Genomic DNA, 15272 nt, shown 5'->3' on the forward strand with positions numbered 1-15272 from the left:
GTACGTGCGAACAGCATGACGGGAACTATTTACGTAACCACCACTGGATGGCTTGCGTAAAACACACTTGTCGCGCACGAGACAAGAATGGAGTCAGACGTCATACTGGTGAGAGACACCATCGATGCGTACGCCAGTCATTCCGCCATATTGTGAGTGGCTTGTTCAACTCTGATACTCTGAATGGCAAGAAGCACGAAAGATAGCAATCAACTGAATAGTTTTAGTTTTCTCAGTAATATATGCTTATTTTAGTACTAATTTTGGTAATCGCTGAGGCAAATTTAATATTTTCTGCAGTTGGTTTAGCTGTATTATTATTATTATTATTATTATTATTATTATTATTATTATTATTATTATTATTATTATTAGTGTTGCTCCTAGTATTATTAATACCACATGTGATTATTTAATGTTTGTATTTTTATAATAGTTTTCATGATTTTAAATATTATCATTATTAATAAATATTATAATTTAAAGTTATATAGCCTCCATCCAACAGTCAACTAAATGATTTTCTCTAATCAAATTGCAAACCCTCTTGAACCAACCATTTGCTAATGTTCGTGCCTGTGATTTGATCTAGAGTGTTAAAAGAGACTATACAGTTGATCCTCTATCTGGTTGCAGAGATCTTGCCTTACACACTTAACAACTTTAGTTACGTCCAGAGTGGCGCTTGGAAATCGACGATCGTTTGCTCTGGTCTATTTGAAGTAGTTCCTGTTTCAAAGTCCAGCTGAATGTTGGTGCATTCAGGTGCAGAGGCTGTCATATGCGTGCAGCAGAAGCTAAAATGATCTGCGGAAACTAAATCAAATTAGAGTGTATTTATTTATCACAGTGTGGCTGTGGCACTGTGTGTGTAATCGGACATGCAGCAGTCTGTGGAGTCTCTCGTCCGACTGCTAGAGACATACAGAGGAAGAGATAAAGTTGTGAGTCTTCACTGAACCTTGTTTTTATCCAAAGGCTGTAGTGAAAACATCGGGTCGGATACTTCTGCAGGGAATAATTTAGTTATTTATTATGTAAATGAGTAATTTAATGCATTTTACCCCAGTAATCTTAGCATAAACTATGACTTTAAATCAGTCTATATGACGGATTGAACTGACCATGCGTTTTTATTGGATTTTGATTTGATAATGCCTTATGGTAACGTTTGTTTCTTTTAATATAACATTTTTGAAACTTTGACAAAAACTGCATGTGTGTGTGTGTCTGTGTCTGGTGAATGTTTGGTTGAAACAAACTTGCTCTTCATTTAGTGAAGTTACACACAGTCGGGAGAGTATTAAGAAATTGTAGCAAGAGTAAGAGTTTTCTGTCGTTCATAAATAAAATTACTCAGGTAAAAGTTTTTTAAAAAAAGCTCTGGTGTTGTAAAATTCTATTAATATTTTCTACTTTGTGTCATTTTTTATAAATATAATCTTGATTTTGTGATTTTCATCCATTAATTATTATTTGTTTTACCTTTTGCCTGCAGATCAGGACGTTCTGTTATGGCTCTCAGCTGGTGGGAGGAGCTCTTACCCAGAAAGCAGCAGCAGATGCATCATCTCAGCGACTTGGGAAAAGTTTGCTTCTGTTTTCTGCTCAGCTCAGCCACTGCAGGACGGTGCTGAGGCTGTTTGATGATCTCTCCATGCTGGCATACTCCCACAGCTACGGACTTGGTGCTTCGGTGATTCATAATAAAAAGTTGCTTACATGTCCGCACAAGTCCCATCTCTTCTGTTGATACTGACCAGATTCTTGTTGCAGGAGGAGGATGCAGGCGTCCGCTGGATATCGGTGCTTACGAACGTGGCTGACCAGCTGTACTATCCGTGTGAACATATTGCTTGGGCCGCAGATGCAGAGCTGATCAAAGTGAGGTCTGATAAGTGGTGGCTGTTCAGCACAGTGCTATGGGGAACCTCGTTGTTGCTGGGGATCCTCAGGTGAGACGTCTGCACTCAGATATCGGGACACATCAGCTGAGTTATCTGCATCTGTTGAAATTACTTCAAAACTACCACAAAATATGTTTTCATTTTTTATTACAAAAAAAAAGAATATATATACATATATATATGTTTAGCAACAAACTAAGCATACTTTAATAAAATTAGCTAAATGATGTGATTTCTGAAGAAAAAGGATTCGTTGTTTGTTCTAACAACAAACAGTGTGGTGGTGACTCAGTAGGTAGAGTTGGTATCTTGCAAATCATAGGATATACATTTGATTCCAGCCTGCTGGTGTTTATTTTTACCCAAAGTTTTGTATTACTAGTATAATTACTGGGGGTGCACCGATTCCAGTTTTCTGGCCGATCACCGATTACTGAATTATTCAAAATTCTGACCTGCTGATTCCGATTTTGGCCGATACCAATTTCTTTTGTCTAAAATGTTGCTAAATGTAGGAAGAAAGTTGATGAGTTGCCAACAGTGAGATGATTGTTGTTAACTGCAACATATAGACCTGATCTGGTGGGCCGGTCTGCTACCCAAACCTCTCTCACAGCAGAGCAGAAGAAGACAGAAGTTGATTTAAATACCTTTGCTGAGGTAGATAAAATCGTTGGTTAAGATCAGCTTCACATGAAAAAATCGGCCGATCACTGATTTCCCAAAATTAGGGAAATCGGTATTGATAAATTGGTGCATCCCTAATAATTACTTGTGAGGTAGGTGAGTTTGGCTCTACTGTAAAGCGCTTTGATTGGTCAGAATGACTGGAAAAGGGCTATTAGTTCAGTCCAGTTACCATTTTTACTTGCAGGTTCGACCGGTTTAAAAAAAAAAAAACAACAACAAATGTTTCCCTTAAATATTTTTGGATCATCCTTTTCCTGATTTTTTGTTTTGCATGTCTTGTCAGCAACTAGAACAGGACATGGCTCCCTCTTGCTTTATTTTTCAGGAAAAGTAATTTGAAACTTTTTTAAAGTAACTTTTTATTTCAGAGTAAGTTCCAGGAAGTGTTTAGCTTTTAGGTCTGTAGCCTATAAGCATTGCTGAGTTTCTGGAAACTAACTTGTAACTATGCATTGCAGAAAACCTGATAAAAATTATATTTCATAAGAAACTCAGTCAAGAAAGCACAAGCTAAGTTGAAGTACAAAAACTGAGAGTTTTAGTGCAAATCTTTATTTCTCCAGATCATTTCGAGTTCTGCTGTTGCTCAGGAAGAAGCTGAAGAAACACCGGAGAGGCGAAGGAGGCAGCAGGTGTTTACTTAGCAAATTCATTTTTTTTATTTCATTGACATTTGCTTTATTATTAAAGCAAGCTAAACGTTCAGTCAGTCTATTTAAGCATTTAACAAATATAATCTAGAGTTTTTTGTTTGTCATCCTGTCTTATTTATGTTTCTTTTCTTTCAAACTAACAGGGTAAGACATCACTCTGTTTTAGAAATATACAGTTTTCCAATGCTCTGTAAATCTGTTTTCTCCTGCAGACGGTCTGACCTCCACAGGCAGATGCAAGCGGAGATGCTCTCCATCCTCAGCAGCATGGCGGACCTCTGTAACGCCGTTCACTGGATGCCGCCAGGCTTCCTGTGGGCAGGACGGTTCCCCAGCTGGCTGGTGGGCTTACTGGGCTCCACCTCCTCTCTAATAGGTTTGATTCAGATGAATACCAGCAGCAGTGAGCTGTCAGGCAGTACAGCGTTGTCTTCACAATCAGGAGGAGATGCTAATTAACTGGATTATGAACGGCTTTTTGGTTTGATCAGATCATCTGTTTAAATTAATTTCTACTCCTGCTCTTGTCTCCTAGAGCTACAGTATTCCTACTTTCTGTAAGTGAATAAATAAAACACCTGTGTTAGCTACCTGAAATGTTTTTGAAATTATGAGATTAGTTTACGGTTTCAGTATATTCGGAAATTTTGTTTCTCTTCTGTTCTTTAATTTATGTAGATCAAAGCATGACGTCTTGCCCTTGGAAACCTTTTGGCCTACTTCATGTTGTCAGGCCGATTCTGTTTATTTGTTGATTTTAGATTCCTCGCAGGTTGCTGGTAAAATGTGTTTCCCAATAATTTGATTAATGACAACTTATGATATAACAACGAGGATGTTTTTATTGAAAACCACAATCTGTATTTGGTCAGTTGTTTCAAGTATTAAAATTTATGAGGAAAAAGAGGAAAACGGAAAGAAATATGTAACAGAGAAATATTTCTAACAGCACTTTTTTAACAATGCTTCAGACATTAACAAACCGCAAACAATGTGGAGGTTTTATTTAGATGAATGCATATTAAGCAAAATGAGCTTATGTGGACACCATTTCAGATCTTTGAGTCGTCTTTATAAGTTCAGTTAATTGCAAAAAATAGATGTTTTGCATGGAAGAACGATTAAAGAACATTGCAGGCAGATATGTAATGTTATTTTGACTCAGTCTTTATGACAAACTTTAATCCATGTTTATTAATTTATGATTGTTTTTAAATAAAGCTAAAATCACTTATTGTTCTGTTTTGTTTCATTATGTGTGTGTTTTGGGGATTACTAACCAAAGAAGACTGATATTTAAAAGTTTTTCAAGATAAATAGATCGAGATTTTTTTCTTACACCGACTTCTGTCAGAAATAGATACAGAAAAAACTGAAAATGTTTTTTCCAACATTGTAAGCAGGAAGATACTTATATTCAAAGAAGTACAGAGTATGTGGTAAAAGTTTTTCAAACCAAAATGATAGGGTAATTATGTATGCAACATTATATTCACCAAAAATAAAAAACAAAATAAAATAGGTCTTGACTTTCTTAATAGAAATATCGACATTTGATTAATCGGGGCTTGGACGCAGAGCTGTTGACGTAATTCACTGTTGCATTTGATGCGGCTCGTAAGTAAAGTTTAAATCTGAGGTAAACTATTGCTCATATGAGATATTATACTTCATATCTATTCTCCAATGCTGGTTAGATGCAACTTAATGAAAACCTTGATGGCTTTCTGTATAAATTTAACTACGTACGTATATGAAATGGGTAGAGACAGAATTTGTAAGGATTATTTGGGAAGTTACGGGGGAACTTGAACGCCGCAGCAGGATAGTGGTGACCAATAAATAAAAGCAGTCACTCGACAGCAGCAGCAGCTTTAAAAGTTAGTCCAATTTACTCCTAAACAACTGTAATAGTGAGGCATTCCGTTAAATTGCTACTTATGTCAGAATTACTGATGTCAATAGTATGACGGAAAAAGTGTGCACAGAAGTTGTGGAGAGGGTTCAAATTCCTAAACACGTCGACTCATCGGTCGTGGCAGCGACAGTTGTGTCTATCTGGACACAAAGGAGGCGAGAAAGATTTTCGACATCCGGTAAGAACTATTTTTATAGCAGTTATGGTGTTTTATGTGTTCATTGTTTTAGCTTTCATTACAGTACCTGCCTAAGAAAAACACTGTAAAGTGGAGCAGTTAGCATCTAGCTACTAATAATGCTACTTCAGTTAGGCTGGTTGTAGATTTAAAAGGAGTTCTACTTTTTTTAGTTTATTTTAAAATTGTTTTTCCCTTACTTATGAAGAATTATGTATTTCCCCAGAAGCATAGTGTTTATTTGAAGCCTTCTTGTTGTGCTTTTACAGTGAAACTCATCTCATTTTACTGTTTATTTAACTAACTATAGCTGTGTAGTAGGTATTAGTTACGCCATCGATAATTATTTTGTGTCACAAACGATATACCGCTACATCTTAATAAATGATAAAATGTAAAATACTTTACTGCATTAATTCAATAAAAAAAAGTTACTCATTTTCAACTCAGTTCAAAAATACATTAATTGTCCTAAAATGAAATTAAATGTCATCTTAGTATCTTCAAAGAGTTGTTATGGAGGTGATGCTGTGCAGGTAGGAAATCTGGTAGCAGTCACTGTTCCAACGAATCAGAGGAGGCTTCTCACTGAAGATAGTAGCGCTTGACTGTCATGACATGCTTACATGTGAACAACAGACAGGTCCCCAGTCTTCAGACTAATTGGAGTTATGTGATAAAACATTTCTTTGAGCAGCTGAAATTTGTGGTTGCAGTTAACTGTAAGTCATGTGCGTCAGACTCAAGCCCGGGGGCCAAATCTGGCTTGCCATAGCTTTTTATGTAACCCGCTAGACACATATAAAGTGTCTAGCGGTTCTACATAAAAGGTTCTACATAAAAAGAACCTTAAAAAAAACATCAGTGTGCTCAAATGTTTTTTTGTCAATCATACTAAAAACAGACAGTTAATATTTTAATAGTTTAGTTGATTTTATAAACACATTCTGCCACTACTGGCCCTTTGAGGACATTCATAATCTGCTGTAAGTCATAACCTTAACAAAAATAGATGCTTGAAATATATCGCTCTGCGTTTATAAGTTTCCAGTTTTTAATTGAATTACTGAAATAAAAGTACTTTTCTTACATGCTGTCATTTATTGATAACCACCTATAATGGTTTTAGTGTTTTGCTTTATAGGAGTCCTTCCAGGAGATTCTGCCGCATTGTGATCGCAGTACGGATTCTGCTCGGTAATGCCATCTTATCCTTGACACAAAATGGACTCCGACTGCTTCCCAGATCATCAGACTGGATCTACGCATGCAGATGGCCCGCTGTCTGACTTTGACCCTGTTATTGGAGCCTCAGTGGAGGGAATCAGTGTGCTTCCAGTGCCAGAGGCAGTAGACCTTGATACCTACAGTCTAATTGTTCCTCCTCCTCTGGACTGGAGGTCCGACTCCTCCAGCGAAGCCGGTTCTGCTCATGATCTGGAAGACTCTGGCCTGCCTCCCTCTGCTGACCTCCTGGATCTGAGCAGCCTCGGAGAGTCAGGATCCCCTCCTCTGATTGGGGAAGACTCGTCGACTCCGGTCCAGTCATACCAGCAGGTGCTTCTGGGAAATGCATCAGAGTCAGGTCAGGCTATAGAAGTTCAAGTCGAAGATGCAGATGTTCCAGCGGCAGAGGAAACGACTCGCGAGGTGTTCGGAGGCTCTGAGAAGACGGCCAGCGAAGAAGAGGCGGAGCTTTCAAACAGGAGACCAGGTGATGAGGATCACAGCCGTATCCACGCCTTGCTCTCCCAGCTTCAGATGAGGGACACAGAGCGCCGTGATGATCACTACTCCAGTCTGGCTGAACAGGAAGTGTGCAGTCACTCCATGCTGACTCAGAGCACTGAAACCACAGGGTTGCTTTTCTCCGAAAGCCACCAACGAGACCTGCTGGGACTGCTGCAGTGCACGAAGATCGGTTCTACGGCCCATCCGTCCCACCTGCCTCTCTTTGGCGACGTCGACGCCGTGCTCTCCGTTTCCTACAGCCAGGAGGATCCTCGCAGATGCTGGAGGCAGAGCGCAAACGGTCAGCGATGCAGGGAAGACTCCGTCGCTTCGCTCCCGGATGACGAGTACCCCGAACCCGTGTGGATGAAGCTCGGGGAGGAGCCGCCAGAGGATGAGGCCGGTGCCGACGGAGAACAGGTCGGTGTGGAAATGACCAAAACATAACCAAGACATTAACCCGACGGGGATGTTCATTTCTGAGGTGGAGTAATAATAGTCTCAGGTCAAATTTATGTTTCGCCATCCAGTATTGTCAGAATCCCAAATTTCTCCCTGAAACATGTTCATATCTAATTATCAACTCCATTTCCAACCATTTCAATCAATATTTTTATGTCTGAAAACAACAGACAAATGAATATAATTTACGCATTTTTCATTTTTAAAATTCTTTCTATTGGTTTTGGTTTCACAGTTTGTTTTTAATTTCATCTTCTCTCACATGTATGACATAAATGTATTAATTGAGTCTTCAATTTGCTTTTCAAAGAGCGCTGACGACCACCCGTCATATAAAGATGGTGAGTTAGTTTTCCTTTATTCCCCTTTTAATGAGATCTTTATGACCTCTTAGGCTGAGTTTTTGTTCTTTTCTGATATGATCGCTGTTTCAGTGCCTGGTCCTTGTGACCCTGAAGACCTGCTGGACGGCGTTATCTTTGGAGCCAAGTATCTGGGCTCCACTCAACTCAAATCGGACAGGAACCCCTCCACAAACGCTCGCATGACCCAGGCTCAGGAGGCCGTTGACAGGATCAAGGTGAATAATAAAAACATATTAGATTCAGAAGGACAGCACTTCAGTGTGGCCTGTAGAAATGAATGGGTTTCCAGTGGTAACCAGTCCAGTTCTGATGCTGCTGGGTTTGACTGTAGGCTCCAGAGGGAGAGTCCCAGCCGATGACCGAAGTGGATCTGTTCATCTCCACGAAACGAATCAAAGTGCTTACAGCTGACACACAGGTGCTGAAAGTTTATCAGAACAAGTATTTATGCTTTCCTTTCTGTTTCCACTCCTCTAGAAAGGTGTAGCTTATTGAATTCAAATAAGCAAATTTATTGAACTAATTCAATTTAAAAAGTTAAACTTATCTTCTATATATTTATTACTGAGAGTGATGTATTTCAAGTGTTTCTTATTGTCTGTTATGATGATTATTGCTTACAGACAAACTGAATCGTAAACGTATAGGGGAATTTTTCTGCCATAATTCAAGAGCACTCATATTCAGTCTGAAAGCAGGACTTCACGTCTTTCGTTCTCAAAACTTATGCTGTCTTTCAAATATTCACTGGGGTTTCTCAAACCTTTCTCCATATGCTCAAAACTTGTCTCTTTCTGCTCACAAACGAAACAAAAAAAGTACAGGCGTCTGGCAACCTCTCAGCCAATAGAATGAAAGTGTTATACTGGGTGTGTTTGTTTCCTTTTAGTGGGTGTGCCTGTGTGGCTACTATCGACTGTTGCAACCTGCACCATCCACTTAATCGATAAATTAAATAGATTAGATAAAATTGATTAACTAAGATAGATAGATAGATAGAGAGATATTGTGTTGTGACTAAGTCCAAGCATGGCTGGTTCTGTGGATCCATTTTCTTTGGTTGGATGAACAAACTCCTGCCTAATATCAGTGGCACACTGCTGGCGTATGCTTAGTGTAACATGGAGCAGAAAGCTGAGGTCTCGATGTTTCTCCCTACATCCAGTGGGTGGCGCAGGTTGCTACAATCAACAGTAGCCACACAGGCACACCCACTAGAAGGAAACAAACGCACCCAGTATAACACTTTCATTCTATTGGCTCAGACGTTGCCAGGCAACGGTACTTCTTTGTTCCAAGCAAGCAGAAAATGATTTGCAAGCGAGCAGAGAGATTTGCAAGTGGAGATTTGCTCCGAGCAGGGAAAAAGGTTTGAGAAATCACAGTGAGTATTTGAAAGAGAGCAGAAGTTTTGAGCACAAGTATTACAAGTTTTGAGAAGAAAGACATGAAGTCCTGCTTTCAAACTGAAAATGTGCTCTTGACTTATGGCAGAAAAATTGCCCCATATAAGGGAAGTCGTCAAAATGTTAAGTTTCAGGATGAGACTTGTTGAAATAATTTAATAATGTCAAGCTTCCTCATGTCTCGCTTCTTTTTAGGAAGCCATGATGGATCACTCTTTGCAGATGATTTCCTACATAGCAGACATTGGTGACATTGTCGTCCTAATGGCGCGAAGGAAACATAAAGGGCAGGATGAGGACACTGCTTCCTCTTCATCGCAGCCTCAAAAGAAGTGCCTAATGATTTGCCATGTTTTCTCCTCGGAGGATGTGAGTCTGTTTAATGTTTAAAAGTTTACATTATTATTGTTTCGAATCCTGGAATCCAGCAGTTGTGACAATAAGTTGCTGTAAGTTGTTAGCAGCACAGGGTAAACAGGCGGTCAGGACGACGTAATGTTTCAGCATCTCCTTCTCTGCACAGTGAAGCTGTAAAAGTCTCAGATGTTCTGGTTTTTTCAGCTTTAGTCTGGCCTGGTTTCAGCCAGCGAGTTCCCCTGAGAATCAAATGGTCTGGCACTTGTCCCATTTTCCCATAAATGGCAACATTTAATTTATTTGAGCAATTAACTAGCTGTGGGAAATTTAAGACCCCAGAAAAACAATTTCTGACAGTTGTTTCCCCTTCTTCTCATACTGCAGTGTCTCTAATGATGACAAATCCTCTCAGAGTAAAGAACTTATTTTATTTGCTTCAGTTCTAAGGTGGAAAAATATTTTCTCTACTGTATTTTTTATATGAAAGTAGGCCTGTCGTGATAAATGATAAATCAATTAATCGGACGATAATTAAACCTATCGACCTCATTTTAATTATCGGCTTTATCGTCTCTTCCTGCCTTTTTTCTTTCTGTTGATGACACTGAATGAAAAAAGGCTCAGCTCCGGTGCTCTCTACTGACCCTCCCTTACTCATTTTCTTAGTCTAATGTCCAGCGCACATTTCACAAGTTGTCGGCCCATTTTCAAACCCTGAGCGACCACACATTAGCCGACAGAAATCTACGGTATAACGGTTCGATCAGGTTTGTCGTGCCGTGTGGTGTCCAGCCACATGGGCACAAAATAATGGCTACAAGTCCAGTTAACTAATTTTAAAATTAGGCATTAATCAGTGCTTTACTAGAATCTACCTGTCACATGCATCACAGTCCTGACTGAATGAAAAATAATTATAACCTATTTATGTTACGTTAACGAAGAACAGCTGAAAACCTACCGGGTTTATCAACTGCGGTAGCCATTTGGCTCCAACTCCTCTCCTTGTCATTTCTATAGTCTTCGCACATAATGTTGAATAAATATTAATTTTCCACATATCATCTCCGATGTCCGCTGGACTTCGGGTTGCGCTGTTTCAGCTGTGCGGGATTCCCCTCGTAATTTCCCCTCAGAAAGCAGGAGGAGAATCCGCGCTTTCTGATTGGCTGGCTACCTGTCACATTCAGCGTTAAGCTCCCAGTTGGGGGAAAACCCCTGATTTAGATCGGAGCGGCCACCACGATCTACCGTAACCCACCACACACTGCAGGATGATCGGTCAGATCGGCCAACGATCCAAGATCGTCATAAGGGGAAAATAGGGGCAAAAAATGGTGTAGTGTGAACTATTGCTTTAGGAAGTCGGATGTGCCTTTTTTCTCTATTTAAATCTAGAGATTACTGAAGGGCAATACAGACTTCATAATCTGCACTCTTTCGGTTGAATGCAGTATTTATTTCCACTTTGGCTTTATGTTGTTTAGTTTTTATTCAAGTACATTTTTTGTTAATGGAGACTGAGAATCCGTTTTAGTTTTATTTTTGGTTGTTTTGTTTATTTAGTTTATCAGTTCCAATGTTATGTGTTATTTTGAAAATAAATATCAGGAAATCGCATGTATTAGTCATTTCCATTAAATCAGTGTCGAAAGGTCTTGAAACAATATTATCGTTTATCGCAATAATTTCTTTAGACAATTAATCGTCCAGCAAAATTTGTTATCGTGACAGGCCTATATGAAAGTAAAATGTATTTTTTTTACTTTTCCAATTTAACTTCTACTTTAGAGCTGAAACAATTAACCACAATTAATCAATAATTGAAATAATCACCAACTAATTTAGTAATTGATTAATCTTTTACTAAATGATTAATTGTTTACTAAATGATTAATCGTTTTAAGAAAAGTTCAGTTGCTGGAAGAACAGCATATTCAGAGCAATTATTAAGCCAAAATATATAATTTAGACAAAAAATAACAATTGTCTATAAATGTTTTCTACCCAGCACTCATCAAATGTCATAGTTTTAACTTCATTAGGTTAAAATGTTCTAAAACAAAATCTCTTTTTAAACATGTTTTGCTATTCAGTTATTAATCTGTTAATCAAAAAAAATAAGCAGATTATGAGTGCACTGTGCTGATGTTAAGTCAATAAGAAAGGGTCAAACTTTTCACATGTTGAAGTATTTATTTAGCTGCAGATTCATCCTTTGCTTCAAATGATCAGGTATTCACTAGAGGACGGCCATGTTTTTATTTTAGGCAATAAAACGTTTTCTTTCTTATTTAAAAATTGAATTGAATTTTTTAAAACATATTTCTAATATTGTGTAAAATTAAGAGGTTAAATGAAAAATCTGCAGAATGTGACCATTTATTTTACCTGATTAGTTGATATTAGTTGCAGCCCCAGTCTGCTTGCATGTGTAAATATTGAACCTCGTTTGCCTCGTCCTTATCGTGCCTCCTTACAGGCTCAGGTCATCGCTCAGGCCATCGGACAGGCGTTTGGAGTGGCTTACCAGCAGTTCCTACAGGCTAACGGCATCAAGGCCAGCGATCTGAAACCGGGCGAATACAGTAACTACCTGGAGAGTCAGGAGCTTTACAATGGAGACTTGGCCCACTTCTCAGACTCTCAGAACCTTCGAGATGTAAGCGAATGATTGAAACTTCATCATCTGGTGTCTTATTCATAAACCCATTCAATGAGTTAGAATGTTAAGAATTATAGAGCTTAATAGACACAGACTGATGTTTTTCGGCTTTTATTTCTGTTAAAGGAGTGGTGGTATGCATTTTCCAGGCACATAGAGCCATTTTATATCACAATCAAGTAACTGTGTTATTTTCAATAGTTATAAAAATGTTATATATATCAAACATGATGTATACAATTTGACTTTACGATTTGAAGTCTTGAAATTGGGCTCTGTCTCTTTAAGAAGCTCCTGCTCTTTCCAACACTCCTGCAGCTGTGGAGCAAATACTTTTGGTTGTTTATGAAGTCTGTGTGTGTTTGTGGTCCAGATTGGGATCACGAAGGCTGCCGGGGAGATCCTGGGTCTGGCCGTGGTGGAGTCGGGTTGGGGGTCCATCTTGCCCACGGTGATGGTGGCCAACCTCCTCCATGGTGGTCCAGCTGAACGCTGCGGGGAACTCAGCATCGGTGACCGCATCATGTCCGTCAACGGCACCAGCCTGGTGGGTCTGCCCATCACCACCTGCCAGAACATCCTCCGGGTAAGAAGAGAAAAAGGCCTCAAGCTTGTTATGATACTAAAACTAATAATTTGGCTTTATTATATAACACTGAGTGAGAAACAAAAATATTTCTGGCTTTTTTTATATCTGTCATTGTCTCCATTGTGCTCTAGATGGCGCTGTGATGCAATATTCTTCATTTGATAGTTGGTTTAAGTGTGTACATTTGTAAAACATTAATACGGCTAAAATCTGTTTGAAGTGCAATATGTTTTGGTTAATATAGTCAAAGTGTTGTTAATTTGTGCTTTGCATGCTAACAATATTGTGAGACACCCCATCATTATCTTGGCCTGAGTAGAGGCCAAGATAATGAAGAGGTTTAAGTATGTTACAAACTCTACTAATAACAATTTTCTGGATATCTGATTACAAAACATCTATCAAGTTGGGATTTAGTGTCTGTATCTTCCACAGAGCAGTGCTATGTTTGTTTTGTAATTGGACTGTGTGGTAGAGAGATTTTTTCTTTAGTCTTAAAATCTGTTACCCTGGGAGTCAACCCAGTTATTTTTGTAATAAATTAAGTCCTTAAATCACAATTTGTGCTTTGTTACCTTCAATTACTGCAAATACTATGAGTTTGGCATTTAAATCAGACCCGATCTTAGAACCACAGGTTTAATAATAAAATTTTTTAAAAATTAGTAAAATTTACATTTATTTAAATATATTGTGCATTAAGAAAGTTTTCTAAGCACAAATCAATGTACAAAGTTGTAATTTTCCCCAAAAATGTAGATTATTTCGTATCGCTGCTTCAAAGGTCATGTAAGATAGAAACTTAGCACCTTGGATTAGATTGAACAAATAGTTATAAATACTTTAACAAAACAAACCAGGAGTTTTATTGGTGATTTTGTGCTGCACTCACCCATAGAACAAGATTTTTACTGACAAAATAAAATATTCTTCAAATGGAAAAATGTAGATACAAGTATTTTTTAAATGTTAACATGTTTTTTGTTTTCTTTTAAAACAAAAGGTAAATAGAATCCCCCAAAATTCACTTACTTTTACACTAAAACAGATCTATTCATTAAACTTGGCTTTGAAGAAACAGAAAGCATATTTGAAGAAACAAATTCACTTTTGCATTATTGTTAATAAAAAAAAATATTTTTTTTTTTCATGAAGTATTTTTGTGAGTACCCTCATGGTTTGAACATCTCCAGTAATCTGTGCTACATTGAATGTTATTAGTACAGACTGTGATGGGATCATTTTGTTTCAGTGACTCTACTGTTTCCAAAGCTGGGAAACTTTTATTGGTCATCCTAAAAACATGTTGTTCAAGTTAAAGATAACACTGACTAACCAAATAATATCTGTTACCAGGAGTTTCCGCTCATCCAAGGAAAACATGTTCAAACTCTCTGTAGTTTAATTATCTTTTTTTTAATCACATAGCTTCTCAACACAAACAAAAGTCTTTAGTGGTTTCTAACTCCGGTGGTAAAGACGCTATCATAGGCATCTAGCAGTCGTGGTTTTGAGTTAAAAAATGTTCAAAGTTGACAGGAAATTTGAAAATATGACTAGGTAATTGTAAATGTGTTATTGGAAGATGTTAGCAAAACCCAAACACCAACTATGAAGTGTTAGAAAAGGCAAAAATTACAAAAAATTAAAATAAACAATGTTTAGCCTGGTGGGTTGCAAGTAAAGCCTGGTGGCCCGCCAGGCTTATAATACACTGCAAATTTACCAAAATCATCGTTGTCTCAAGATTTTCTAATATTATGCATCCCTAATTTAAAATGATACTCTTTGTGACTTCCAGATATTATCAATCAATCAATCAATCAATCAATCAATCAATCAATCAATCAATCAATCAATCAAATTTTATTTGTATAGCACATTTCAGCAGCAAGACATTCAAGGTGCTTTACATATTTAAAGAAAAAAAATTAAAACAGTATGTGACATTAATAAATGGATGAAAAGTAAAGATAAAAACATTAAAAACATCGAAGACATCAAAACCCGCACTCTAACCCTAATTTAGCCATAAGCAACTTTAAACAGGTGGGTTTTAAGTTGAGATTTAAAGGCACCCAGTGTTTCTGAGTTTTCTGCCAAACTCAGAAAATATTATGCAATTTGTAGCGCACAAATGCCAGTATACCACAAACTAGTCATCTTGGATCAAACTTCCAGTTTTCTGGAAGTTTGATCCAAATCTGTGGTGCATAGAAACTGATTGCTGCTTCTCCTCGTTTTTTTTTTTTTGCTTTTGTGAAGATTATTGAGCACTTGGATGAGATTTAACATCATTTCATTTTTATTTGTCTATTTCTCAATCAGGACCTTAAAAGCCAAAAGTATGT

At 37.9% G+C, this 15272-nt stretch overlaps 2 protein-coding genes across 6 annotated transcripts in view; both read left to right on the forward strand.

Annotated features, from left to right (window-relative positions):
* The first annotated feature begins 12 nt into the window (after positions 1-12).
* On the forward strand, positions 13-4486 carry LOC103143854 (peroxisomal membrane protein 11C-like). 5 transcript variants are annotated; one of them, XM_016675554.1, is made up of 5 exons: positions 13-152; positions 1499-1696; positions 1777-1955; positions 3161-3229; positions 3457-4486. In XM_016675554.1, exons 1-5 carry the CDS (start codon positions 48-50, stop codon positions 3707-3709), a joined length of 804 nt encoding a protein of 267 aa, XP_016531040.1. In that variant the 5' UTR covers positions 13-47; the 3' UTR covers positions 3710-4486. The 5 variants fall into 5 exon arrangements, with proteins under 5 accessions (XP_016531040.1, XP_016531041.1, XP_016531042.1 ...); XM_016675555.1 differs by having other exon boundaries at positions 3460-4486; XM_016675556.1 differs by having other exon boundaries at positions 14-152; positions 3463-4486.
* Positions 4487-4850: 364 nt separating this feature from the next.
* LOC103143878 (amyloid beta A4 precursor protein-binding family A member 1-like) overlaps positions 4851-15272 on the forward strand; it is a 10707-nt gene continuing 285 nt past the window's right edge. Inside the window, exons 1-9 of the mRNA XM_007560587.2 lie at positions 4851-5346; positions 6491-7497; positions 7850-7880; positions 7974-8119; positions 8236-8322; positions 9506-9679; positions 12150-12329; positions 12706-12918; positions 15250-15266. Coding sequence (XP_007560649.1) covers positions 6571-7497; positions 7850-7880; positions 7974-8119; positions 8236-8322; positions 9506-9679; positions 12150-12329; positions 12706-12918; positions 15250-15266 — 1775 coding nt within the window. The 5' untranslated portion in view covers positions 4851-5346; positions 6491-6570. The remainder of the gene's footprint in view (positions 5347-6490; positions 7498-7849; positions 7881-7973; positions 8120-8235; positions 8323-9505; positions 9680-12149; positions 12330-12705; positions 12919-15249; positions 15267-15272) is intronic.

Source organism: Poecilia formosa, unplaced genomic scaffold (assembly GCF_000485575.1).
Source record: "Poecilia formosa unplaced genomic scaffold, Poecilia_formosa-5.1.2 Scaffold116, whole genome shotgun sequence".
In the NCBI taxonomy this organism is placed as follows: Eukaryota; Metazoa; Chordata; class Actinopteri; order Cyprinodontiformes; family Poeciliidae; genus Poecilia; species Poecilia formosa.